Source organism: Phyllopteryx taeniolatus, chromosome 6, assembly GCF_024500385.1.
Source record: "Phyllopteryx taeniolatus isolate TA_2022b chromosome 6, UOR_Ptae_1.2, whole genome shotgun sequence".
NCBI classification, from domain to species: domain Eukaryota; kingdom Metazoa; phylum Chordata; class Actinopteri; order Syngnathiformes; family Syngnathidae; genus Phyllopteryx; species Phyllopteryx taeniolatus.
Genome location: NC_084507.1, coordinates 3,692,718 through 3,720,113, shown reverse-complemented (window position 1 = coordinate 3,720,113; position 27,396 = coordinate 3,692,718). Strand labels below are relative to the sequence as shown.

The window sequence follows — 27,396 nt, the reverse complement described above, 5'->3', positions numbered from 1 at the left end:
GTGAAAGAATGACAAATACAGCCAAATGGCAAATTTGACCCGAACAGTAGATAAGTGTTAAGATATCTGCACCAGGCCTGGGTGTACCCCTTTTTTCTTTCCCAAAGAGGACAAGTGATACAGAAAATTGACGGATGTAAAGGTTTCTAACATTAATGCATACAGCCACACATTTATTTTGGAAGTGAAGGACCTTTAGGCATAATACTGTCACACGTTTCCTGTTTGTGCTCGCGCTCTAACCAGCAGAGCGCGTGCATGTGCTCTCATCAACACACACTAGAAGCTTGCTAGAGTTAAGATGGCGGCATGTGGGTGAAGAGGCTGGGCTCTAAACTCGAGTTTTCGCACCATTAAACGATTCCTATGAATCCGAAAATATACTGTAGTCGAAAGAACAACAATTTTCAAATCTTTCGCACCGCTGAGTGTGATTTTGGATTGCCTCCATGACATCCATACACTTCGTGGTTCACCCGTTGCCCGGGACTGAGGATCAGCTCAATGACAGGTATTTGGTCGTGGCCCGTGGAAAATAATAGTATATCGTCTTTTTCTGCGGCTTATGTTGAACAGTGTTAAAGTTACTGTTTGTGAACGACGCTGCCGCTCTCATGTGCGTCATTTAGTCCTCAGACAAGTTCAATACCCCACTACTGTAGCGGTGAGACAAGGCCCGGTATGTGAACAACCCTCTTTAGCCTTTTGCTATCTATCCAGTCGGTCAGCCGCCAGCTGCTAACCCGTTCGTTACCTTACGCTAGCGAGCGATCACGGGAAAGGCTAATGCTAGCCGCCTGCCTCTCTGGAAGGATTGGCTCACAGTCAAAGTTGAGATGGACAATGCGGGTTGGGGGATGGGTTAAAAAGAGGGAAATAAAGCTCGCAAAACACTTAGTTATTCAGTATACACGAGCTTGTCCTCTACATTACACGTGAATCATTTTGACGTGTTTCGAGATTTCTCTTGTCCGTGTCTTGTCGATAATACATATCGACGAAGAAGCTAATGTTAAGCTAGTTAGCTCAAGGCTAATTAGCTAATGCGTTTCCACGCTTTTGTCAACGCGATACATTTGTATTACAGGGGTTTCCTGAAGTATGGTGCTACCAAGAGCCTAGATCGTTAGTGACCACATTTTTTTCTCGAACTGACCTTTCTTTTCAACATACTCTAATGCCCATATAGTATATTAGCTAAGTGATTTCACGGTAGTCGAGAGAGCCGACAAGATAATATTTTGTGTTATGCTTGTAAGATACTAGATTCTGTTGTTTTCAACTAGTGACTATTTTGTTTTCTTTGCTTGCCAGACGACCAACAGGCTAATTTATTAACAGTAAATTAAACTGCTCAAGATTTTGAAATAAATTGCATTCTCGTGCTTGCATCATAGTACTTATGGACGTTTTACATAAATCCGGAATGATAATTGTATTCAACTCGTAGCAAATATACTTTTATCGGATGACTGATGTATATAATCCAGTGAGATGATGATCTTTTCTACTCTGGAGAAGTCACATTGTTTTTAGACTAGGGGTAGTTAAATGCAAATCTTTAAGGGCCACAAAGAATTTTGTGAATCAGAGGTCCATCTATTGAGGTAGGGGAGGCAAAAATTTTTTTTAATTCCAAATAACAAAACTACAAACTAAAATAAAATGTAATTTACATTTTTACATAAAATAGTCAAATAAAACCAAACACGACCCTGAGTATACGTGTGTCTTGCTACTCAGTCATTGATGCGCACAGAACCCTAAAGGCGCTCACACCCTGCACATGTTTTTCCCAGCGCCCAAAGCGGCAATTTCTATTTTGACACTGTTATAACTAGGCTTTACACAATGAGGATTTTTGGGGCCGATCAGTGAGTTTAAAAAAACGATATCCGATCACAAGATGGAGCAATGTCTATTTAAATGACCTGTTCATTTACTGTATATACTTGTTGTACTACTTCTTTTCCTTTTGGCTTGTCCCTTTAGGGGTCGCCACAGCGCGTCATCCTTTTCCATGTAAGCCTATCTCCTGCATCCTCCTCGAACACCACCTACCCTCATGTCTTCCCTCACGACATCATCAACTTTCTCTTTGGTCTTCCGCTCTCTTGCCTGGCAGCTCCATCCTCATCATCCTTGTACCAAAACACTGACTCTCTCTCCTCTGGACATGTTTAAACCATCGAAGTCTGCTCTCTCTAACTTTGTCAACAAAACATCGAACCTTGGCTGTCCCTCTGATGAGCTCATTTCTAATTTTATCCAACCTGGTCACTCCGAGAGCGAACCTCAACATCTTCATTTCCGCCACCTCCAGCTCTGCTTCCTGTTGTCTCTTCAGTGGCTGGCCTCACCACTGTTTTATAAACTTTGCCTTTCATCGAGCAGAGACTCTTCGGTCACATAACACACCTGATACCTTCCTCCACCCGTTCCAACGTGCTTGGACCCGTTTCTTCACTTCCTGACCACACTCACCATTGCTCTGGACGGTTGACCCCAAGTATTTAAAGTCCTCCACCCTTGCTATCTCTTCTCCCTGTAGCCTCACTCTTCCCCCACCACCCCTCTCATTCATGCACATATATTCTGTCTTATTTCGGCTAATCTTCATTCCTCTGCTTTCCTGTGCATGCCTCCATCTTTCTAACTGTTCCTCCACCTGCTCCCTGCTTTCACTGAAGATCACAATGTCATCTGCTAACAGCATGGTCCACGGGGATTCCAGTCTAACCTCATCTGTCAGCCTATCCATCACCAGTGCAAACAGGAAGGGGCTCAGGGCTGATCCCTGAAGCAGTCCCACCTCAACCTTAAATTCGTCTGTCACACCTACAGCACACCTCACCACTGTTCTGCTGCCCTCGTACATGTCCTGTATTACTCTAACATACTTCTCTGCCACTCCAGACTTCCGCATGCAGTACCACAGTTCCTCTTAGGGTACTCTGTCATAGGCTTTCTCTAGATCTACAAAGACACAATTTAGCTCCTTCTGACCTTCTCTGTACTTTTCCATCAACATCCTCAAGGCAAATAATGCATCTGTGGTACTCTTTCTGGGTATGAAACCATACTGTTGCTCGGAAATACTCACTTCTGTCCTGAGTCTAGCCTCCACTACTCTTTCCCATAACTTCATTGTGTGGCTCATCAACTTTATTCCTCTATAGTTCCCACAGCTCTGCACATCACCCTTGTTCTTAGAAATGGGCACAAGCACAATTTTCCTCAGGCATCTTCTCACCCGTTAGAATTCCATTGAACAAGCTGGTCAAAAACTCCACAGCCACCTCTCCCAGATGCTTCCATACCTCCACAGGAATGTCATCAGGCCCAACTTCCTTTCCATTTTTCATCCGCTTTAATGCCTTTCTAACTTTCCCCTTACTAATCATTGCCACTTCCTGGTCCACCACACTTGCCTCTTCAACTCTCCCTTCTCTCTACTTTTCCTTATTCATCAACTCCTCGAAATATTCTTTCCATCTATCTAGCACACGACTGGCACCAGTCAACATATTTCCATCTCTACCCTTAATCACCCTAACCTGCTGCACATCCTTCCCATATCTATCCCTCTGTCTGGTCAACCTGTATAGATCCTTTTCTCCTTCTTTAGTGTCCAACCTGGCATACATGTCATCATATGCCTCTTGTTTGGCCTTTGCCACCTCTACCTTTGCCCTATGTCGCATCTCAATGTATTCCTTTCGCCTCTCCTCTGTCCTCTCAGTGTCCCACTTCTTCTTAGCTAACCTTTTTCCTTGTATGATGTACTGTGAGGTTCCACCACCAAGTCTCTTTCTCTCCTTTCCTGCCAGAAGATACACCAAGTACTCTCCTGCCTGCCTCTCTGATCACCTTGGCTGTAGTGGTCCAGTCTTCTGGAAGCTCCTCCTGTCCACCGAGAGCCTGTCTCACCTCTTCACGAAAAGCTGCACAACACAGCTTCCACCACATTGTTCTCTGCTCTGCCTTTGTCTTCCTAATCTTCCTCCCCACCACCAGAGTCATCTTACACACCAGCATCCTATGCTGTCTAGCTACACTCTCCCCTACCACTACTTTACAGTCAGTAACCTCCTTCAGATTACATCGTCTGCACAAGATGTAATCCACCTGTGTGCTTTTACCTCCGCTCTTGTAGGTCCACCCTATGTTCCTGCCTTTTCTGGAAAAAAGTGTTCACTATAGCCATTTGCATCCTTTTTGCAAAGTCTACCACCATCTGTCGCTCGAAGTTCCTTTCCTGGATGCCATGCTTACCCATCACTTCTTCATCACCCGTATTTCCTTCACCAACATGTCCATTACAATCTCCACCAATCACGTCTCTCTCTCTCTCTCTCTCTCTCTCTCTCTCTGTCTGTCTGTCTGTCTGTCTGTCTGTCTGTCTGTCTGGGATGCTCAGAACTACTTCGTCTAGCTCCTTTCAGAATTCCTTTTTCACCTCTCGGTCACATCCTACCTTTGGGACATCGCCACTAAGCACATTATACATAACACCCTCAAGTTCAAGTTTCAGTCGCATCACTCGATCTGATACTCTTTTCACCTCCAAGACATTCTTAGCCAACTCTTCTTTTAAAATAACCCCGACTCCATTTCTCTTCCCATCTACACCATGGTAAAATAATTTAAACCCTGCCCCTAAACCTCTAGCCTTACTACCTTTCCACCTGGTCTCCTGGACACACAATATATCAACCTTTCTCCGAATCATCATGTCAACCAACTCCTGAGATTTTCCTGTCATAGTCCCCACATTCAGTTCTCGGCTCCTGGCTTTCCTCTTCTCTTTCTGCCAAAGAACCCGCTTTCCACCTCTTCTTCGTCTTCGACCCACAGTAGGCCCTGCAGGTTGACTGCGCCGGTGGTGAACGTTGTTAACCTGGGCCACGACCGGTATGGTATTCTTTGGATGAACGCTCATTTGTTTGGCAAAGTTTGATGCCGGATGCCCTTCCTGCCGCAACCCTCTGCATTTATCTGGGCTTGGGACCGGCCTACAGTTTGCACTGGCTTGTGCCCCCCATAGGGCTCCATAAAGGGTGGAAATCACGGCTCAGGTCATGTATTCTAATTAGTCAGGTCAAACCAACATTACAACATGACAGAAATAATGGGTGCTAACTTACTGTAATTAAATTACTTTATTGTAATTAAATTACTTCACCCACACCGAAACTTTAGAGCATCATTCGACAGAACGGCAGCATGTTTACGCACAACTGTTAGTGCTAGCACTAGCTTGCTAGGCTACATAACGTTTTGTTGCCTGCTTGCAAGCCGTATCGTATTAAAAGTACGTGAACATACCTCAAGCAAGCCTTAAACGAACGTCCTCTACCACTGTGCATCGGTGACCACCAACACACGTTTCCCCCCATTTTGTCCTTATAATACAGTCGGCGCGATCCACTCTTGGTGCAAGATAAAGCCCAATGATCGTAAAAAATGGGATGCGGTGGTATTTTATTGCAGTACTCTGACATAATGCAATCGTGAGAGCAAATTAGTTTTGTAGTCTGATCCGGCATGGTGTTTGTCTCACACCGCGGACATGTTTTTTTTAATAACTTTATTGGCCATCAGATATTTAGAATACTACGTCAAAAGACACGCGACACGAAGTAAATGTCTTTTGCGGTCATTGATTGGATCGGCGAATTATGGCATTAAAGCCGATCAGCATAAAATATCGTCTGATACCGATCAGGCCGATCAAATCGGTGTGAAGTCTAGTTATAACAGAAATCCCTGGCTTTGCTTATAATAGGGAAAATAAGACGTGATACAAGTAAAGCATGTGTGGTTATTAAGCCTGTCATGATGATTACTATATCGACTTATCGTTTGATAAATAAAATGGACCCAATAGTTTCACTCTGTAAATTGTCGTCGTTGTGAGCCGGCATGCATATCACACAGTGAGCCAACTCGAGTTGGATGGCTGTGTCATTAGACACTTGTGGGCTCATGGAATGCCGGAGGACCGGTAGACTGCCGGTGTTAGCTCCGTCCAGTACTCCACAGCCTTGCTCCATGTGCAGCGCGTAGATTCACCCAACAGAGACATTTAAGGGAAAGTTAACTGTTTGGTGTGTTCACTAGCCCTGGCGCGAGCTAACGAGCTAGCCAGATAAGGAGCTAAACCGCTCGCTCCACGGCCATGATGTCATTTAAAATGTTAGCACCTCACAGTTATGTCTTAGTCCCCAACTAACACAAACACGGCAACGTTAACTTTTTATTAAGCATAACTTCAGTGGCACACGTTATTCAGCCAGTCATTGACTACAGCGAACGTCAACGTATATTGATTGACAGGTGGAAGGGCTCGTCTTCAACGGACCAAACACACAGTAGCCGGGTTTCAATGGAGACTTTGTTGTCATTCCGATCGAAATCATTCCAATTGAAGATCGCTGGTCAACTGTTGACGTGAGGTGATTTATTCCGATCGGGTGTGTATATTACCAGATTACTGGTAACCTCTTGTTGCTCAGTGAATGTGCTTTTATGTTTTTATGTCTCAAAAATATTCACTGTCAATTGACTGACTGTTGTCGTATTAGAGCAGTTTTAACTACCGCAGACAATTTCCTTGTGTTTTTGACATACTTGGCAAAAAGTCTGAATCTGATACATGTGCACTACTCGGAACAGCCATGTGACATGCGCACTTGGTCGTGAGTTATCAAGATGGAAGTTCGTCGTCTATTCAGCACAGTAGTTGGGATTGTTTTTATACGTTTAAAAAAAAAAACAAGTTGATTTAAAAACAACTTATAAGTAGTTAACAAGATCGTTGCCTACGACATGCATGCCAATCAGTCGCCTTTTGGCAAAATTGGCCGTTTTGAACTCACAATAGCCGTCGCTGTAGTCATAGACTGTTTCGTACTCCTTGAACGCTGGCAGCGAGATCCATTTCACACATCCACACACAGATGTAATTGTGAATATTACTCCGTGGCAGATTAATAGGCGAGTGCATTGGCCTGAGGTTCCGCCTGTGTGCTCGGGACCTGCTTTGAATAAGTCACAGGAGTTGACGAGACCAGAAAAAAAACACCTACGCCGCTTCTACTGTTAAGAAGTAATGGTACTTTTACTCCGTTACAATGATCTAAATGTTGGTCGCTACTTTTACTTGCTTTTTTATCAACTATTTTGTGCGCGAGACTTCGACTTCCGCATTGGGCGCTTTTTGTGCTAGTGATGTTTAAGTCAAGTTCACCAATCAAACGACACCAGAAAGTCAAGTGACCTCACGTCTTCTATTGGGCATCCCGGACGTAGGTATTAACCGGAGATAAACCAGCCCGGCTCGTCGTGCGTACGTGGTGGCCATGTTGGGAAGGTCGTCGTTATCATGTAGGCAACGGGGCGCTACTCGTCTTTACATTTAGATGAACAAAAACTTTCATGTATTGTAGTATTTGTCTGGCACTGTCTGCCCAAATGGTGAAAGACTGGTTAGCACATCTGCCTCACAGTTCTGGGGACCGGGGTTCAAATCCCGGCCCCGCCTGGGTGGAGTTTGCATGTTCTCCCCGTGCCTGGGTGGGTTTTCTCCGGACACTCCGGTTTCCTCCCACATCCCAAAAACATGCGTGGTAGGTTGATTGAAGACTCTAAATTGCCCGTAGGTGTGAATGTGAGTGTAAATGGTTGTTTCTATGTGCCCTGCGTTTTGCTGGCGACCGGTTCAGGGTGTACCCCGCCTCCTGCCCGAAGATAGCTGGTATAGGCTCCAACAGCCCGCGACCCAAGTGAGGATAAGTGGTAAAGAAAATGGATTGATGTCTGCCCAAATGTGGATATTTCAGCTCACTTATAACTTGAGAAAACACCGTGCAGTAAATTGCAGGTGTTTTGTTATAGTTTTGACTGTGTGCACTCTGGCAACCTTCGGAAACACTGCAATGATCGGCGCATATCCGGAAGTGTTTCTACTTCTTTGTTTTTGTGATTTCACGTGTGATTACGCTTGATTTCTAGATCAGCGGCGGAGCAGAATCTTTGCATGTGGTGTTCTGTGTTGAGATTATCGGAACACACTACATACTAGGCTTTACACGATCAGGATTTTTGGGGCCGATCAGCGAGTTCATTTACTGTATATACGTGTACTTAATTGCTAGAAAAATATTTACAATAAATAATGTATCTTTGTTCCTCTATTTATGCCAGTGAGGCATAGTGACAGACAGAACAAATTAATTGTCTTCTATTAGATGGCAGGAAGTAAATACAGTAATTAATGTATCCACTTTTTGTGACATTTTTGTTTGTTGGTGTGCTGTGAGAATTTTCAATTGTAAAATATGTTCCTTGGCTCCAAAAAGATTGGAAATCACTGCTCTAGTCAGACCGTGTATTCTAATCAGTCCGGTCAAACCAACATTACAACATGACAGAAATAATGGGTTCTAACTTACAGTTATTAATTTAGTTTTAATTAAATTACTTCACCCACACCGAAACTTCAGAGCATGATTCGACAGAATGGCGGCATGTTTACGTACAACCGTTCATGTTAGCAGTAGCTTGCTAGGCTACATAACGTTTTTGTTGCCTACTTGCGAGCGGTATCGTATTAGAAGTACGTGAACATACCTGAAGCAAGCCTTAAACGAACGTCCTCTCTTGTCCTGAGCACTGGTGACCAACAACACACGTTTTTCCCCATTTTGTTCTTACAAACACACGGCGCGATCCATTATTGTTGTCATCGCCATGCTAACGAGTGTGTCCGGGCGCGTTTGCGTTGACACGAAGCCCAGTGATCGTAAAAACCGGGATGCGGTAGTATTGGAATACAAGATTTTATTTCAGTAGTCTGACCCTAGTGCAATCGTGAAAGAGCAGTGTAGTCTGATCCACGCATTGCCTGTTGTCTGTCTCAGACGTGTTGTCTGTTCCACACCGCCAACATGTTTTTTTTTAAAAATAACTTTATTGGCCGTTAGATATTTACAGGACTACGGCAAAAGACATGCGACAAGGCTACAAATAAACTAGCTTTTGGATTCAAATATACTGTACACGACGGCAACGCAGAGTAAATGTCTTTTGCGGAGGCAATCAATGACGTCATTGATCGGATCGGGGAATTATGACATTAAAGCCGATCATCATAAAATGCTAATTATCGGCCGATACAGATAAGGCCGATAAAATCGGTGTAGAGTCTACTACATACAATACAACCAAAACCGTTAAATGGATTTTTTAATCTGGCGTCTGTCAGAGATTTAAAAAAAAAAATAAATAAATAAATAATGAAATCCTTGTGTGTACCAGCCCAAAGAGTGACAGCTCAGCAAATGTGAGAAGAGTATTGCACGGTGCCTTTTCTCCAATATCAGACAAATGGGTGTTGACTGTTCCAGCTTTACGGATCCAGTATTTTCCTCTCTTTTCTTTACAGACTCCGCGAAGTTTCAGAGAAACTCAACAAATATAATTTCATTAGGTGAGTTATTATTATAGCATGAAAGTATTTAATTAATCCCTTTACATATTGTTTTGTCATAAATTCTTAAATAACCATTTGTTATTGTGCATCAATTCAGTCATCCACATCTTAGCCTGTTGGAGCAGGCCACCCTGAAACAGTGTGTTGTTGGGCCAAACCATGCTGGGTTTCTTCTTGAGGTAATACTCTTTTACATCAATTTATTAGTGAATGCACATGATCAATTCCCCACTTAAGATGTGAAATACATTAAATATGTAATATTTTATTTGACTGAGCAAATAATCAGACTTTGCCACATCCGCGACACTAATGAGGATAAATGGTAGAGAAAATGGATGGATTGATGCTAATAAATTAGCTTATGTCTGTTTACCAGTTGACTACAGTTCTTTGGCTTTCTTTTGAGATATCTTTATTGATGATTCTAATTTGTAAATGAAGAATGGATTACTGTAGTAGTTATTTGATGATAAAAACCCATTGTGTACTTCACTACTGAAAGTGAACTCAAATTGAATATTTTGACTATCTATTTTAGGATGGACGTGTGTGTAGAATCAGCTTTGCTGTCCAGCCTGATCGCCTGGAGCTTAGCAAACCGGATGGCAGTGATGGGTGAGCTATTTGATTTATTTATTTATGTTTTTATTATTATTAGATCTTCTACACCCACTCTTTCACCTTTGGTTGTGTGTTGGAAAATTAGTGGCTTGAAAGACATCCTGTTTTGAATTTGTCAAGGCTCACTGATGATGGTTTACTTGAACCTAACTTTTTTTGGACTTGTGCCCAAATGTTTGCAGTTGGACTGACTTAGGCTTTGATCTCATTGTTGGTAGAAAATACAGGTATGTCATCATGTACTGCCCCCCCCATCTTGGCACCACTCTTTCTTTCTCAAAGTTGATAATGTTTGTGGTTTTATGAATTCGTTTATTTTACCATGTATCATCTTTCTATTACTAAGGCTTTGTCTGCCTGTAAGCATGTATTTGGTCAATGTCTTGATGTGGATATCAGAGACCACCAGCTATGTTTTCTGGATTTTATTTAGCTGCTTAATGTGCAATAATGCTAATCATTTTTGTGCTGTGGTAGTCTGAAAATCTAATTAGGGAAGTTTCATGGTCCAGATTGTTTTTTGTTTTTTTTAACTGAGCTTGATATCTGTGTTGTTTCAACTTAGAAGTGCTTTAGATTATAATCAGCTTGTTGATTTGTCTTGATCATGCTGTTCTGTTTGTGTCACTTATTAGAGACAGTTTTCCTCTTTTAATGGCTTCGTGCACATTTGGAATTATACATTAGTTTTTTTTTCTTTCGAATTTTTGTGTTCCTGTAGTTATTTATATTCAGTGAATGACATTCATACAAAGTGCCTGTTTTAAACAAACCAGTGTAGAAACCTACAAGCAGACCTCACATATCTTGAAATAAGAGAAAGCACCTGCTGCCCCAAAATGTCGAGAACTTTGAAAAGTGTTGGAACGAGTTGCAGCCAATTCTGATTCCCAAGGGTGTTGTTGCCATGCTAGTCTTCAACATACCGATTCATATGAATAATGTAAAATTGTAAGAATATAGTGCCTGAACCAAGGGGTATCATTTGCCAAATACCTGGGTTATATTTTTTCCACCCAGGTAAGAAAGAAATGATGGTCCTATGTGGGACACTTAGGTTTGTAACTGATCTCCCATCTTTTGTTTACAGTTCAAAGTTGAGCACTGGTTCAGGGACAGGAAGGAGCTCCAGGCCAGGCAGGACTAGTGATCCGCCCTGGTTCTTGTCTGGTTCTGACACACTGGGCAGACTGGCAGGCAACACCCTTGGGTAAGTTCTGGCAGGGTTGACGGAGACAAACGGTCCAGTAAATTTTCAACATATGGACCACAGCTCTGATGTTACAGCTGGATCGTGGTGTATTCCCTGTCACATTCAGTACTACACAATCTTTATCCAACTTATTCCTAGCCCCACCCCCCATCAGCCTTTGCATGAATTATGGGGACAACTTCCAGTTTCAACCGACCGGCGTTTTGTATTCTCTCTGTTACACTAACCCTGCCCCATTACTCTTCCATCAACCCCACTACTTCCGATTAGTCACCACACCACCTAGTATGTGCTCCTGCAACCAAGGGAAAATCTGGTACATAATAACAGCTACAATATTAAATGAAAATTAAGATTCATTTACTGAATTGTTGAACAATTTGTCTCTACTGAAATTATGGCATTTTTAGGTTAATACTGACCAGCAGTCAAAATTTGCACATCACGTGACTGTTCAGATAAAGTTAAAACTACATTTTTGCCTGACTAATACTACAGTTTTGTGTCCTCCATGCACCCAAGGTCATACTTGATATTCTTGTGACACTGCTCTCAATCCTATTAAGCATCTGGCGTCTCTTTTTTTAGGTGGTTTGTTGTAACCCAACCACAATGTAGGATACAGGAGTTTCTCCATGGGCTTTTTGTCCACCAAATGAAACAAGCACACGTACAACATTCTAGGTGGTGTTTTCAAATACAGGTTTATCAGCCACAACCTTCTGGATTCCTCATCCCCAGTTAGGTGATGGAAACTACCGATTCTCACAACAACATTCTCTCTTTGTCCGGGGTGCATATTCAAAACATCGCCCTAGTAGCCACTGATTGGACTTGTTCTGGTTGTTAGTACAACAAAAGTTCCAGAGCTGCACATGGACATTTTGAAAAGCAAATAATAAACATTCAATTAAACCACTCCGGGAGATGAAAGCAGCAAGTAACAAATGGGTCACTGCTCCTTGTGGTGTCTCACACCACAAGTCGTGCCTATAATCCTTTCCCAGGAGCTCCCCCAGGAATAAGGTGGATGGAGCACTCCAGTATAGCAATCAAGAAAAAAAAAAAACTGGTCACCAGTTGGGCAATGTGTCTTGCTATAGTATGTGTTCATAAATGTATTGATGATTACTTGCCTCACAAACTTCAGTATGTTTAAATGTTAAAATCAACTTGGCTTCCTAAAGAAATTTTGTAAAAATGTAAATAAAAAATTAAGTCATACCAGTTTTGTTCTTGTTAAGAGTACTGAAAGCCAACCACCTGTTGGCTGTATCGCTGCTGTCACAGGGAAATATCACCTTTTTAGCCTGATTTAACTTAGTGTTTTGAGCCTTTTCTATTTCAGTCGTACCTGAAGTTGACTTTCTTGTTTTGTTTTACAGGAGTCGCTGGAGCTCTGGTGTAAATGGAAGCAGTGGTGGAGGTGGAAGTGGAGGTGCAGCAGGAGGGGGTGGAACAGCTGGCGGCACCAGTGGGAGTGGAGGGAGTGGAGGAGGAGGTGGAAGTGGCAGCACTTCAGGCAGATCATCAACAGCAGCTCGTGACTCTCGTCGACAGACCAGGGTGATTCGTACTGGAAGAGATCGAGGATCAGGTCTTCTAGGTAGCCAGCCTCAGCCAGTCATACCAGCCTCAGTCATCCCTGAAGAACTTATATCCCAGGTACAATTGATCTTTCATTATGGAATTGATAGTATACATATTATAGAAAATTTACTTTTAATTTCCTTCATACAAATAGTAGGGTCTCTGGAGTAACTGCCCGCCCATCAAGTGTGAAATGTCACAACCAAGTAATTTTATGGTGAGCTGCTTGGTTCCGTAATTGTCTCTACGCAAGCTGTTACGAATTTTAACAGATTATGACATCACAAGATGGCTAATTTGAATAACACTACCCCAAAACAGACTTTCTACACCCATGACTTGGCTGCTAGGTTGGGCAAAGATCTGCCATTTTCAAGCGACAGCTGGGGAACACAGAAACATTTATCATGTTAAAGACAAAAGCTATGCAGACCTCTTGACCTGTTATGCTGAGATCAGACCACAGGATTTTAGCCCTGATATTGGCCCGATTAGCTATCCATTTCCCAGATTGGGCCTGACATTTTATGTCTCGAACGACAAAACCTCTTGTAGTGTGACATAATCTACGACAAACGATTTGGCCCTATGATAGCCCTACGATGCCAAAATGAAAAGTCTAGGATATCTTCTGTGTAGTGTGACATATCGACAACTCTCTGACAGGGTACCCTGACGTCGACCAATAGGATTGCGTATTGTGACCGGCACATCTCCTTCAGCGCTTGCTGTTGTCAACATACTTGCACGCCGTTGTCAACATTTATTCACGTGCACAAACCAATATTTACCATAACTTTAGAGCATGATTCGACAGAATGCTGGCATGTTTACGTACAAGCGTTAGTGGTAGCACTTGCTTGCTAGGCTACATGACGTTTTGTTGCCTGCTTGCAAGCCATATCATATTAAAAGTACGTGAACATTCCTCAAGCAATCCTTGAATGAACGTCGTCTCCCGAGCACCGGTGACGAGCACCACAGGTTTTTTCCCCACACAATACATTGGCACGATCTATTGTTGTTTTCGTCGCCAGGGTAACGAGTGTGTCCGGTCGCGTTGACCGGTGACACGTTTTCTGGTTCTGCCTCTATGGCAGTGTTTTAGATACACCCCAGTGATCGTAAAAGACGGGATGCGGTGGTATCGGAATACGCTTGTCATTCTTTGACCGAGGTATGGCAAGATTTTATGGCTGTCGCCTCACATAGTGCAATTGTGAAAAAAATAATTTGCCTTGTAGTCTGATCCAGGCATTAGATGCAGTGATTAGCATTAGCTAACAGAGGTATTATTGTTAGCATCTGCTATCTCGTGCTTACTTGAATGTTTGGCAAAGTTGTTGACTTGGTCGTGTGTTCATTGCTGATGTTTGGTGGATTCGTCAGCTTGTTGAAGTTCCGCCTCCAGGAATGAAAATAACATAAGATACAACCCATGCTCGTCTTGGGATACACCGCAGTAGAGGAAGCAGGATGAACAATCACTCATGCACCTGAGAGAGCTCTACCCCGCCCAAAACTGGTTGATTTCAGAAGGGCTGTTAAGAGGGTGATGTGTGTAATTCCTGATTTTTGGGGTAATTTGACCAATGCATCAAAGAGATATTTCATTAAGAAACTTTGGAACCATTTTTAATTGTGGAAAAAGTCGCCTTTAGCACACACACTGTTCCAAATTAATGAACATAATCAACAATTGCAGTTGCAAGAAAAGGTTTGTGAACCCTTTGGAATTACTTGGATTTCATCATAGATTGATCATAAAATGTGATCTAATCTTCATCTAGGTCACAACAAAGGACAAACTGACTGCTTAAACTTCTGTCACATCAACAGTGGAACCTCTGTTCATGAACTTCATTCGTTCCTTTTTTCGCAAACCAAAATGCAAGCTAAAGCAGTTTCCAAGAGAGTAGTTATCTAGTCTCTGCATGTACAAATTTTTACTAAATCAAGTAATCTGTTTGCCATTTATTTTTAAGAGTAATACAAGACCAGTTTGAAATGATCTAAAACTGTTGTTGGATCATCGTTCATGGTATATGTAAAGTGTCAATTTAGGCAGTTAAACCTTTTTTTGCCTGGGCGGTGTGTTTGCGATCATTGTCATGTTCAAAGACCCAGCCACGTTTCATCTTCAATGCCCTTGCTGTGAAAGGAGGTTTTCACTCAAAATCTCACGATACATGGCCCCATTCATTCTTTGCTTTACACGGAGCAGTCGTCTTTGTCCCTTTGCAGAGAAACAGCCCCAAAGTCTGATGTTTCCACCCTCATGCTTAACAGTAGGTTTGGTGTTCTTGGGATGCAACTTGGCATTCTTTCTCCTCCAAACACGACAAGTTGAGGTTTTACCAAAAAGTTTTCTTTTGGTTTCATCTTACCATTTGACATTCTCCCAATCCTCTTCTGGATCATCCAAATGCTCTCTAGCAAACTTCAGACGGCCCTGGATATGTACTGGCTTAAGCAGGGGGACACGTTTGGCACTGCAGGATTTGAGTCCCTGGTGGCATAGTGTGTTACTGATGATAGCCTTTGTTACTTTGGGCCCAGCCTTCCATTTTCTCATAATTGCTCCCACAGTTGATTTCTTCAGACCAAGCTGCTTACCTATTCCAGATTCAGTCTTCCCAGCCTGGTGCAGGTCTACAATTTTGTTTCTGGTGTCCTTTTGACAGCTCTTTGGTCTTGGCCATAATGGAGTTTGGAGTGTGACTGTTTGAGTTTGTGGACAAGTGTCTTTTATACTGATGAGTTCAAACAGGTGCCATTAATACAGGTAACAAGTGGAGGACAGATGAGCCTCTTAAAGGTTGGTTTGTAGGTGACCAAATACTTATTTTCAACCATAATTTGCTAATAATTTCTTTAAAAATCAGACACTGGGATTTTATGGATTACCCCCCTCCCTCCCCACCCTCACCCTCATTTTGACTCTCATAGGTGAAGTATACTTATAAAAATTACAGGCCTCTCATCTTTTTAAGTGGGAGAACTTGCACAATTCATGGGTGACTAAATACCTTTTTGACCCACTGTAGTTTGTGAACCTTAGCAATATTTTCTGAAAATTGTGTTTGTGAACCAAGGTTCCACCTAAATTTTTTTTTTTTTTTTTTTTTTCTTTTTCTCCTCCACTTCACTCGAGCGGTGGAGGATCTTAGCGTACATGAAGTCATTCCTTGCAAGTGAAGGCAAAAAATATCAGCCAAGCATCGTCCGGGCTTATATCTCGGGTTGGGGCGCTCCTAAATTGAGGTAGCACTGTATTTTATTTATTATCATACAATTACAGGGAACGGTAAATTAGAAACTTGATATCTTTTGCAAACGTCATTTTGACATCTCAAGGTACACTAATGCCACCTAACATCTCACACCCCATTATTTCAGCCCAAAACAGGAGTATGCCACCTCCATGCTGATGTTGTAGCGTTGTTGGGATGCAGATGTTTATCCAAGAACCATCCAGAACTTCATCCATCTGGACCTTCCAAAGTAGCACTGCATTGGCCTATTCCCTGCTTTTCATCTGCAGAAACTGATATGTTTTGTCTTTTCAAATTAGTCTCAGCTGCTAAACAAATGATCAAATCTGTCTGAGATTGATATCAGTATCTAAATTGACAGGCTAAACGTGCAAAAATATCTCCAGAAAAATGAAAACTCATTTAACTTAAATCATTAATGCAAAATAATTTGGAACACAGTGTAGTCACCAAGTGTGCACTAAAATTGACAGTTGACATACTACTACTACTGCTAATGATTTTTTTAATATACATATTTATTCCCAGGCCCAAGTAGTCCTTCAGGGGAAATCTAGGAGTGTGATCATTCGGGAACTCCAGAGAACCAACCTGGATGTCAACCTGGCTGTCAACAACCTGTTGAGCAGAGATGATGAAGATGGAGATGATGGAGATGACACAGCCAGCGAGTCTTACCTCCCTGGAGGTATATCATTCAATCTTCTTATCATCCTTTCGGCTTGTCCTGTAAGAGGTCGCCACAGCGCGTCATCCTTTTCCATGTAAGCCGACAGTCTCCTCCAAAAGTATTGGAACGGGAGGATCAAGTCCTTTGTTTTTGTTGTATCCTGAAAACATTTGGGTTTCAGATCAAAAGATGAATATGAGACAAAAGTTCAGAATTCCAGCTATTATTTCATGGTATTTACATCTAGATGTGCTTAACAATACAGGACAGAACACATTTTGTTTGAAGCCACCCACTTTTCAAGTGAGCGAAGGTATTGGAGCAAACATTATTAAATTAACTTAAAGTGAATAACATTTAATATTTGGTGGCATGACCCGTACTTGCAATAACTGAATCAAACCTGCGACCCATTGACTTCACCAGACTGTTGCATTCTTCATTTGAAATGCTTTTCCAGGCCTTTACTGCAGCCTCTTTCAGTTCATTTGTTTCTCCCTTCAGTCAACTCTTCAGCAGGTAAAATGCATGCTCTATTGGGTTAAGGCCAGTGATTGACTTAGTCATTTTTCCCCCCTGATGAAGTCCTTTGTTGTGTTGGCAGTGTGTTTTGGGTCATGTTACATGATGAAGCTTTTCCTGATTAGTTTGGAGGCATTTTGCTGTAAATTGCCTGACAAAATGGTTTTGTAGACTTCAGAATTAATTCTGCTGCTCCATCATGTTACAACATGAATACAGACTAGCGAGCCCGTTCCAGAAGCAGCCATACAAGCCCAAGCCATGATATTACCTCCACCATGCTTCACAGATGAGCTTGTGTGTTTTGGATCATAAGCAGATCCTTTCGTTCTCCATACTTTGGCCTTTCCATCACTTTGGTAGAGGTTAATCTTGGTCTCATCAGTCCATAAAACTTTGTTCCAGAACTCTTGTGGATCATCTCTGCACTTCTTTGCAAAATCAAATGTGGCCTTCTGACTCTATGCTGATGAGTGGTTTGCATCGTGTGATATGGCCTGTATGTTTCTTCTCTCGAAGTCTTCTTCGAACAATGGATTGTGATACCTTCAACCCTGCCCTGTGGAGATTGACAGTGATGGCACTGACTGTTGTCTTTGGGTGTTTCTTCACAGCACTCGCTTTTCTGTCAGAAACTGCTCTTTATACCCTTGGCTGACCTGTTTAATGTCTGTAGCTCAGTACACCAGAAGTTTCTTTCTTTTTTCAGGTTATTCCAAATTGTTGTATTGGCTATGCCCAATCTTTGTGCAATGGCTCTGATGGATTTTCCCTCCTCTCTGCTTCAAAATGGTTTGCTTTTTTTCAGCAAATGTAGTTTTCACTGGTGAAACCCAAAGCCAAAAACAAGCACTATCTAATGTTAAAGCAAACAATCTAAAAGGCAACACCTGAGCAACTCGAAACACCCATCAGTCACACGTTCCAATACTTTTGCTCACTTGACAAGTGGGTGGTGTCAAACAAAAGGTGCTCTGTCAGGAGTTGTTGAACACATCTAGATGTAAATACCATGAAATAAAAGCTGGAATTCGGAACTTTTGTCTGATATTCATCTTTTGATCTGAAACCCAAATGTCTTCAGTCTACAATAAAAACAAAGGCATTGACCTGGCCGTAACAATACTTTTGGAGGGGACTGTATCTACTATCACTACGTCTATAAACCTTCTCTTTGGTCTTCCTCTAACTCTCTTGCCTGGCAGCTCCACCCTCATCATCTTTCTACCAGTATACTCACTCTCCTCTGGATCTGTCCAAACCATCAAACTCTGCTCTCTCAAACTTCTTTCACTTAGGCTTAATATTACGTGATAAGAAGTTGGGAATTAAGTCTTGATAATTGTATTGCTCTGTTAGTGACATTCTTAAGAATGGTGACTGTTTTGCTGTGAAAATGATTTTACCCCCCAGTCTTTCTGCCTTTTCCCAAGCAGAGGACCTGATGTCCTTGTTGGATGCAGACATTCACTCAGCTCATCCCAGTGTGATTATTGATGCAGACGCTATGTTCTCTGAGGACATAAGCTACTTTGGATACCCCTCTTTTCGACGATCCTCTCTGTCCCGCCTAGGATCGTCCAGAGGTAATTCTCTAATACAACTACAGCATCTTAACACGGGAACTGTGTTGGAAAGTCATATTAAAATCAGTTAATTCATAAACCAAAAATGATAGTTGAACAAGTGACACTTGTGATACTTTTACCAGAAAGGTATTTAGACGAAAAAAAACAAAAAACTGAAAATGCAAATAAGGGCTGCACCATATTGTACCATCCATGATATACAATTAATTGGCATAGTGAAATTTCTTGTTTTATACGCTCTCGAGTATAATGCACACCCCCAAAATTGACAAAAAAAAAATCAGGAAAGCCCTTCTTCTTGTGTACAATGCGTAAACATGACTTCCTATACATTTATATGCAATAAATGTTAGAGGCACTCCTCTCCCATTTTTTTTTCTAATCAATTCTGATCGATAATATTAATAATACTAAGGTTCTTAATGTATTTAATATTGTGGCACACCCTAGTGTTTTGTTTTAACACTGCGGCTTTATGGAAGTATTTTCCCCCTACCATGTGACATTTGGTACATCAGCCGGTTTGCACAATGTACTGAAAGCTAGCAAGGTCGTGTAACGTGTTCACTCCTGGTCCAAGATAATAAAAAAAGAATAGTTAAGACACAGCAAAAGCTGCAAAGGGCGACTAAACATACACAAGCTCGATTAACATTCACATTATAACAATTATTTATGGGATTAGGGGACTAACTGACTTTAAACAGCATTTTAACAACTATACAATGGCACTAGGCATGCTGGGACATCCTCTGACAGCATGCTGCCATAATGACACAAACTATGACGTCATTGTTAAAACATGGCGGCTATGAGAGGATTTCCCAGCGTGCCTAGCGCCAATATATAGTTGTTAAAATGACGTTTTATGTCAGTTAGTCCCCTGATACCATTAATGGTGATAATAATGTGACTGTTAATAACACTTATGTGCTTTTCCCCCATCTGCAGCTCTTGTTGTGTCTTAACTATTTTTTTTTTTATCTTGCACCAGGAGCGAACGTGTTATCCGGGCACATGACCACTCTAGCTTTCAGTATGTGGTGCAAGCTGGCTGATGTGCCACTGACGAAAATGATACTAACCCTACTTTGTTGCGCTAATAATAATAATAATGGAAATGATATTTTGCAGTGTAGGTGTAGTGCTTTTGTTGCACTTCACAGCATGAGACGTCCACGCTTATGGCAAAATACAGTGCATGTGGAAAGTATTCAGTGTTTCACTTTTTCACATTTTTTGTTTACAGCCTCATCCCAAAATTGAATAAAATAATTTTTTCCCCTCAACATTCTACACACAACACCCCATAATGAGAATGAGAATTTTTACAAATTTATTTAAAAAAAAAAACTAAGACATCACATGTACATAAGTATTCGCAGCCTTTGCTCAATACTTGATGTTGATGCACCTTTGACATTAATTACAGCTCCAAGTCTGTTTTTTAATATGATGCCACAAGCTTGGCACACCTATCTTTGGGCAGTTTCGCCCATTCCTCTTTGCAGCACCTCTCATGCGCCATTAGGTTGGATGGGGAGCATCTGTGCACAGCCATTTTCAGATCTCTCCAGGGATTTTCGATCTGATAGAAGTCTGGTCTCTGGCTGGCCAACTGACAGACATTCACAGAGTTGTCCTGAAGCCACTCCTTCTTTGTCTTGGCTGTGTGCTTAGGGTCGCTATCCTGTTGGAAGATAAACCTTTGCCCCAGTCTGAGGTCCTGAGCACTCTGGAGCACGTTTATATCCAGGATGTCTCTGTACATTGCTACATTCAACTTTTTCTCAATCCTGACAAGTCTCCCAGTTCTTACTGCTGAAAAAACATTCCAACAGCATGATGCTGCCATCACCATGCTTCACTGTAGGGATGGTATTAGTCAGGTGATGAGCAGTGCATGATTTCCTCCAAACATGATGCCTGTCATTCACGCCAGAAAGTTCAATCTCTGTCTCATCAGACCAGAGAATTCTCTTTCTCAGGGTCGGAGAGTCCTTCAGGTGCCTTTTGGGGAAACTCCAGGTGAGCTGTCATGTGTCTTTTACTAAGGAGTGTCTTTGGTCTGGCCACTCTACCATAAATGCCTGATTGGTGGAGTGTTGCAGAGGTGGTTGTCCTTCTGGAAGGTTCTCCTCTCCCCACAGAGGACCGCTGGACCTCTGACAGAGTGACCATCGGGTTCTTGGTCACCTCTATGACTTGACTTTCCTTTCCGTAACAAGGAACAAAGCAACAACTGGTGACCGTGGAACAGAGTCTGCTAAAACAAATGGACCTAGATGACACGTTTAATTATTCTGTAAAATCGATCGAGAAGGCGGCGGTGTAGGTGCTATGTGGAACCGGGAGGAACGCTGATACATCATCACAGCATGTGACTAAAACCGACCAATCATGAGTGATGATCTTTGCAGATTCTACGCGCAGCAACAATTTTTGCCGTGTGCGCGTCAAGCGACACGGAGGGGCCACGCGGGTCAATTCATCGGTCACGTGATGCAATGCGGGCGTTGTCGGCCGTGCAAGCATAAGGAGGCCTTAAGGCCCTTCTCCCCCGATTGCTCAGTCTCGACGGGCGGCCAGCTCTAGGAAGAGTCCTGGTGTTTCGAAACTTGTTCAATTTACGGTTGATGTAGGCCACTGTGCTCATTGGAACCTTCAAAGCAGCGGAAATTTTCTGTACCCTTCCCCAGGTTTGTGCCTCAAGACAATCCTGTTTCGTAGGTCTACAGACAATCCCCTTGACTTCATGCTTTTGGGACTATGACAGGAAAATTTCGGGAGTTGGTTGACATGATGATTAGGAGAAAGGTTGATATATTGTGTGTCCAGGAGACCAGGTGGAAAGGCAGTAAGGCTAGAAGTTTAGGGGCAGGGTTTAAATTATTTTACCATGGTGTAGATGGGAAGAGAAATGGAGTCGGGGTTATTTTAAAAGAAGAGTTGGCTAAGAATGTCTTGGAGGTGAAAAGAGTATCAGATCAAGTGATGAGGCTGAAACTTGAAATTGAGGGTGTTGTGTGTAATGTGATTAGTGGCTATGCCCCATAGGTAGGATGTGACCGAGAGGTGAAAGAGAAATTCTGGAAGGAGCTAGACGAAGTAGTTCTGAGCATCCCAGACAGAGAGAGAATCGTAATTGGTGCAGATTGTAATGGACATGTTGAAGTTAATAGGGATGATGAAGAAGTGATGGGTAAGTACGGCATCCAGGAAAGGAACTTGGAGGGACAGATGATGGTAGACTTTGCAACAAGGATGCAAATGGCTGTAGTGAACACTTTTTTCCAGAAGAGGCACGAACATAGGGTGACCTACAAGAGCGGAGGTAGAAGCACGCAGGTGGATTACATCTTGTGCAGACGATGTAATCTGAAGGAGGTTACCAACTTTAAGGTAGTGGTAGGGGAGAGTGTGGCTAGACAGCATAGGATGGTGGTGTGTAAAATGACTCTGGTGGTGGGGAGGAAGATTAGGATGACAAAGGCAGAGAAGAGAACCATGTGGTGGAAGCTGAGACAGGACGAGTGTTGTGCAGATTTTCGGGAAGAGGTGAGGCAGGCTCTCGGCGGAGAGGAGGAGCTTCCAGAAGACTGGACCACTGCAGCCAAGGTGATCAGAGAGACAGGCAGGAGAGTACTTGGTGTATTTTGTGGTAGGAAAGGGGAGAAGAAGACTTGGTGGTGGAACCTCACAGTACAGGAAATCATACAAGGAAAAAGCTTAGCTAAGAAGAAGTGGGACACTGAGAGGACCGAGGAGAGGCGAAAGGAATACATTGAGATGCGACACAGGGCAAAGGTAGAGGTGGCAAAGGCCAAACGAGGCATATGATGACATGTATGGCAGGTTGGTGACTAAAGCAGGAGAAAAGGATCTATACAGATACAGGCTGGCCAGACAGAGGGATAGAGATGGGAAGGATGTGCAGCAGGTTAGGGTGATTAAGGATAGAGATGGAAATATGTTGACTGGTGCCAGTAGTGTGCTAGATAGATGGAAAGAATACTTTGAGGAGTTGATGAATGAGGAAAATGAGAGAGAACGGAGAGTAGAAGAGGCAAGTGTGGTGGACCAGGAAGTGGCAATGATTAGTAAGGGGGCAGTTAGAAAGGCATTAAAGAGGATGAAAAAGGGAAAGGCAGTTAGTCCTGATGACGACATTCCTGTGGAGGTATGGAAGCATCTGGGAGAGGTGGCTGTGGAGTTTTTGACCAGCTTGTTCAGTTGAATTCTAGTGCGTGAGAAGATGCCTGAGGAATGGAGGAAAAGTGTACTGGTGCCCATTTTTAAGAACAAAGGTGATGTGCAGAGCTGTGGCAACTATAGAGGAATAAAGTTGATGAGGCACACAATGAAGTTATGGGAAAGAGTAGTATTTGTGAGCAACAGTATGGTTTCATGCCTAGAAAGAGTACTACAGATGCATTATTTGCCTTGAGGATGTTGATGGAAAAGTACAGAGAAGGTCAGAAGGCGCTACATTGTGTCTTTGGAGATCTAGAGAAAGCCTATGACAGAGTACCCAGAGAGGAACTGTGGTACTGCATGCGGAGATCTGGAGTGGCAGAGAAGTATGTTAGAATAATACAGGACATGTACGAGTGCAGCAGAACAGCGGTGAGGTGTGTTTTAGCTGTGACAGACAAATTTGGATAGGCTGACAGATTAGGTTAGACTGGAATCCCCGTGGACCATGATGTTTGTAGATGACATTGTGAACTGCAGTGAAAGCAGCGAGCAGCTGGAGGAACAGTTAGAAAGATGGAGGCATGCACTGGACAGAAGAGGAATGTAGATTAGCCGAAGTAAAACAGAATATATTTGCATGAATGAGAGGGGTGGTGGGGGAAGAGTGAGGCTACAGGGAGAAGAGATGGCAAGGGTGGAGGACTTTAAATACTTGGGGTCAACTGTCCAGAGCAATGGTGAGTGTGGTCAGGAAGTGAAGAAACGGGTCCAAGCAGGTTGGAACGGGTGGAGGATGGTGTTATGTGACAGAATAGTCTCTGCTAGGATGAAGGGCAAAGTTTATAAAACAGTGGTGAGGCCAGCCATGATGTATGGATTAGAGACACTGGCACTGAAGAGACAACAGGAAGCAGAGCTGGAGGTGGCGGAAATGAAGATGTTGAGGTTCGCTCTCGGAGTGACCAGGTTGGATAAAATTAGAAATGAGCTCATCAGAGGGACAGCCAAGGTTGGATGTTTTGGAGACAAAGTTGGAGAGAGAAGACTTCGATTGTTTGGACACGTCCAGAGGAGAAATAGTGAGTATATTGGTAGAATGATGATGAGGATGGAGCTGCCAGGCAAGAGAGCTAGAGGAAGACCAAAGAGAAGGTTGATGGATGGCGTGAGGGAAGACATGAGGGCAGTTGGTGTTAGAGAGGAGGATGCAGGAGATAGGCTTACATGGAAAAGGATGACGCGCTGTGGCGACCCCTAATGGGACAAGCCGAAAGGAAAAGAAGAAGAATATTGTGTAGCCTATGTATATAGTTATACAAACATACAAAATATATATATACTGTATTAAGGGTGCAATGATACACAAAAGTCACGGTTCGGTTCGCTACTTAAGTGTCACGGTTCAATATTTTTTCAATATATGAGAAACGTTTCTGCCTTTTTAAACATTTTTTTAATTACAGACATTTAAAAATATATATCAAAAACATCTTCAGTGGTGCATTCTTAGGACCAGATTATATTTTACATAGGTCCTTAGAAAATTAGTTATCCATAACTAGAAAATGTCATACCATAACTAGCCCAGCCGCCATGACAGCATTATCTATATTCCTGGCAGGGCTCTACACTAACGTTTTCTCTCGTAGCACTGGTGCGACCAACTTTTTCAGATGGTCGCACCCAGTGTTGCCACAGTTACCTTGAAAAAGTAACTTAGTTGCTTTACTGATTACTTGATTTCAAAGGTAACTACATTAGAAAAAAGTTACTTTTTAGTTACTTTCTGCAGCTGCCAAGTGGCAGGAATATCACTTATCCAAAGCATTAACTTAATAGAATGATGTCATCAACATGAACCAATAACTCAAATATTAGTTTAGTTGAAGCCACATAAAAACAACTTAGTGCAGACTTGACATGCCAACACGGTACAGTAAGTACCTAAATGTAAACAAGCACACCATTCTCAGTATACTTCTATAAAGAATCTTAACAGATAGATGCTGATTGTGGTCCATGAAGGAAACTGTGTGTGTGTGTGTGTGTGTGTGTGTGTGTGTGTGTGTGTGTGTGTGCGTCCTTGTGCGTGCGTTTGTGTCTGCGTGTACGTAAATGTTAGTGCCGGTTTGATATTGGGTGCATACAAACACAAACACCAATGCTACCACTATCGTAATTTTGATACGGAGAGCGAGAAAAGGTGACAATATTACTTATATTACATATTGTGACTGTTTAACTCTGGATGTTGTGGGGCTGTCCTGGTTGACACTCCTCTCCAACATCGCGTGGACATCGGGGACAGTGCCTCTGGATTCGCAGACTGGGGTGGTGGTCCCTCTTTTTAAGAAGTTATGTTCAATAGTCCGGGGTGTCCGTTGTCGTATTTTACGCTTAATAATGCGCCACACAGTGGGAGACAGGTCTGGACTACAGGCAGGCCAGTCTAGTACCCGTACTCTTTTACTACGAAGCCACGCTGTTGTAACACGTGCAGAATGTGGTTTGGCATTGTCTTGCTGAAATAAGCAGGGGCGTGAAAAACACGTTGTTGGATGTTCTCCAAAACCTGTATGTACCTTTCAGCATTAATGGTGCCTTCACAGATGTGTAAGTTACCCATGCCATTGGCACTAACACAGCCCCATACCATAACAGATGCTGGCTTTTGAACTTTGCATCCATACCAGTCCGGATGGTTCTTTTCCTCTTTGGCCCGGAGGCCATGACGTCCACAATTTCCAAAAACAATTTGAAATGTGGACACGTCGGACCACAGGACACTTTTCCACTTTGCATCAGCCCATCTTTGATGAGCTCGGGCCCAGAGAAGCCGGCGGCGTTTCTGGGTGTTGTTGATGTATGGCTTTTGCTTTGCATTGTAGAGTTTCAAGTTGCACTTACGGATGTAGCGCCAAACTGTCTTTACTGACATTGGTTTTCTGAAGTGTTCCTGAGCCCATGTGGTGATATCCTTTACACATTGATGTCAGTTTTTGACGTAGTGCCGCCTGAGGGATCGAAGGTCACAGGCATTCAATGTTGGTTTTCGGCCTTGCCGCTTACATGCAGTGATTTCTCCAGATTCTCTGAACCTTTTGATATTATGGACCGTAGATGATGAAATCCCTAAATTCCTTGCAATTGCACGTTGAGGGACATTGTCCTTAAACTGTTCGACTATTTTCTCACGTACTTGTTCACAAAGAGGTGGACCTCACCCCATCTTTGCTTGTGAATGACTGAGCAATTCAGGGAAGCTTCTTTTATCCCCAATCATGGCACCCACCTGTTCCCAATTAGCCTGTTCACCTGTGGGATGTTCCAAACAGGTGTTTAATGGCCATTCCTCAACTTTCTCAGTCTTTTTTGCCACCTGTCCCAGCTTTTTTGGAACGTGTTGCAGCCATAAAATTCTAAGTTAATGAATATTTGCTAAAAACAATAAAGCTTATCAGTTTGAACATTAAATATCTTGTCTTTGTAGTGTATTCAATTAAATATAGGTCGAACATGTTTTGCAAATCATTGTATTCCTTTTTTATTTGTTTAACACGTCCCAACTTCCTTGGAATTGAGGTTGCATAATCCACACCTCCAAAGTTGACCTCAAAATTCTGGAAAAAAACCCTCTACCTATGTATAATGCATTTTTTACAATGCATGATTTTGCTTGATGAAAACATGAAGTATTATCTGTATTTTGTTGTTTTTTTCCCCCCAATAATTGTTCTGAAGTTAGGCACTTGAACGCGCAATACTTTTTTTAACTGCTCTTATTTTGAAATTCACAGCCCTACTTGTATTTAGTAAATTAGAAAACACACAGTTGTGTTCATATGTTTGATTACCCAGGCAGAATTTGTAAGATGGGTACAATTCTTTAAAGAAAACAAGGACCAGGCGAAACACATTTAATTTTATTTTAATGGGGTTCAAATTAAACGGTCAAGCATTTCAGAAAAGCATTATCATTAAACAAAACATAACCATAAATAAATTAATGATGGTTGTTCAGTCATATTAAAAAAAAACTATTTTCCAAATTCTGCCACGAGGTGGCGATGGCATTTTGGAATGAAAGTGTACAGCTTTTCATAACCACTAGATGGCGGCATATATTTATAAAATTTGAATGCTTTTTTCCATTTGCCCCTATACCTATGTATAATGCGCATTATTGACGTTTGACAATTTTTGGGGGGGGGGGATGCGCA

General features: G+C 42.4%; 1 protein-coding gene across 1 annotated transcript in view; it reads left to right on the top strand.

The window, feature by feature from the left end:
- The first annotated feature begins 259 nt into the window (after positions 1 to 259).
- The window catches only part of ubr5 (ubiquitin protein ligase E3 component n-recognin 5), a 145,404-nt gene continuing 118,267 nt past the window's right edge, over positions 260 to 27,396 (top strand). The window contains exons 1-8 of the mRNA XM_061777803.1: positions 260 to 511; positions 9,449 to 9,493; positions 9,594 to 9,675; positions 10,038 to 10,114; positions 11,211 to 11,330; positions 12,719 to 12,998; positions 16,727 to 16,886; positions 18,827 to 18,976. Of these exons, the coding sequence (XP_061633787.1) occupies positions 450 to 511; positions 9,449 to 9,493; positions 9,594 to 9,675; positions 10,038 to 10,114; positions 11,211 to 11,330; positions 12,719 to 12,998; positions 16,727 to 16,886; positions 18,827 to 18,976 (976 nt within the window). The 5' untranslated portion in view covers positions 260 to 449. The remainder of the gene's footprint in view (positions 512 to 9,448; positions 9,494 to 9,593; positions 9,676 to 10,037; positions 10,115 to 11,210; positions 11,331 to 12,718; positions 12,999 to 16,726; positions 16,887 to 18,826; positions 18,977 to 27,396) is intronic.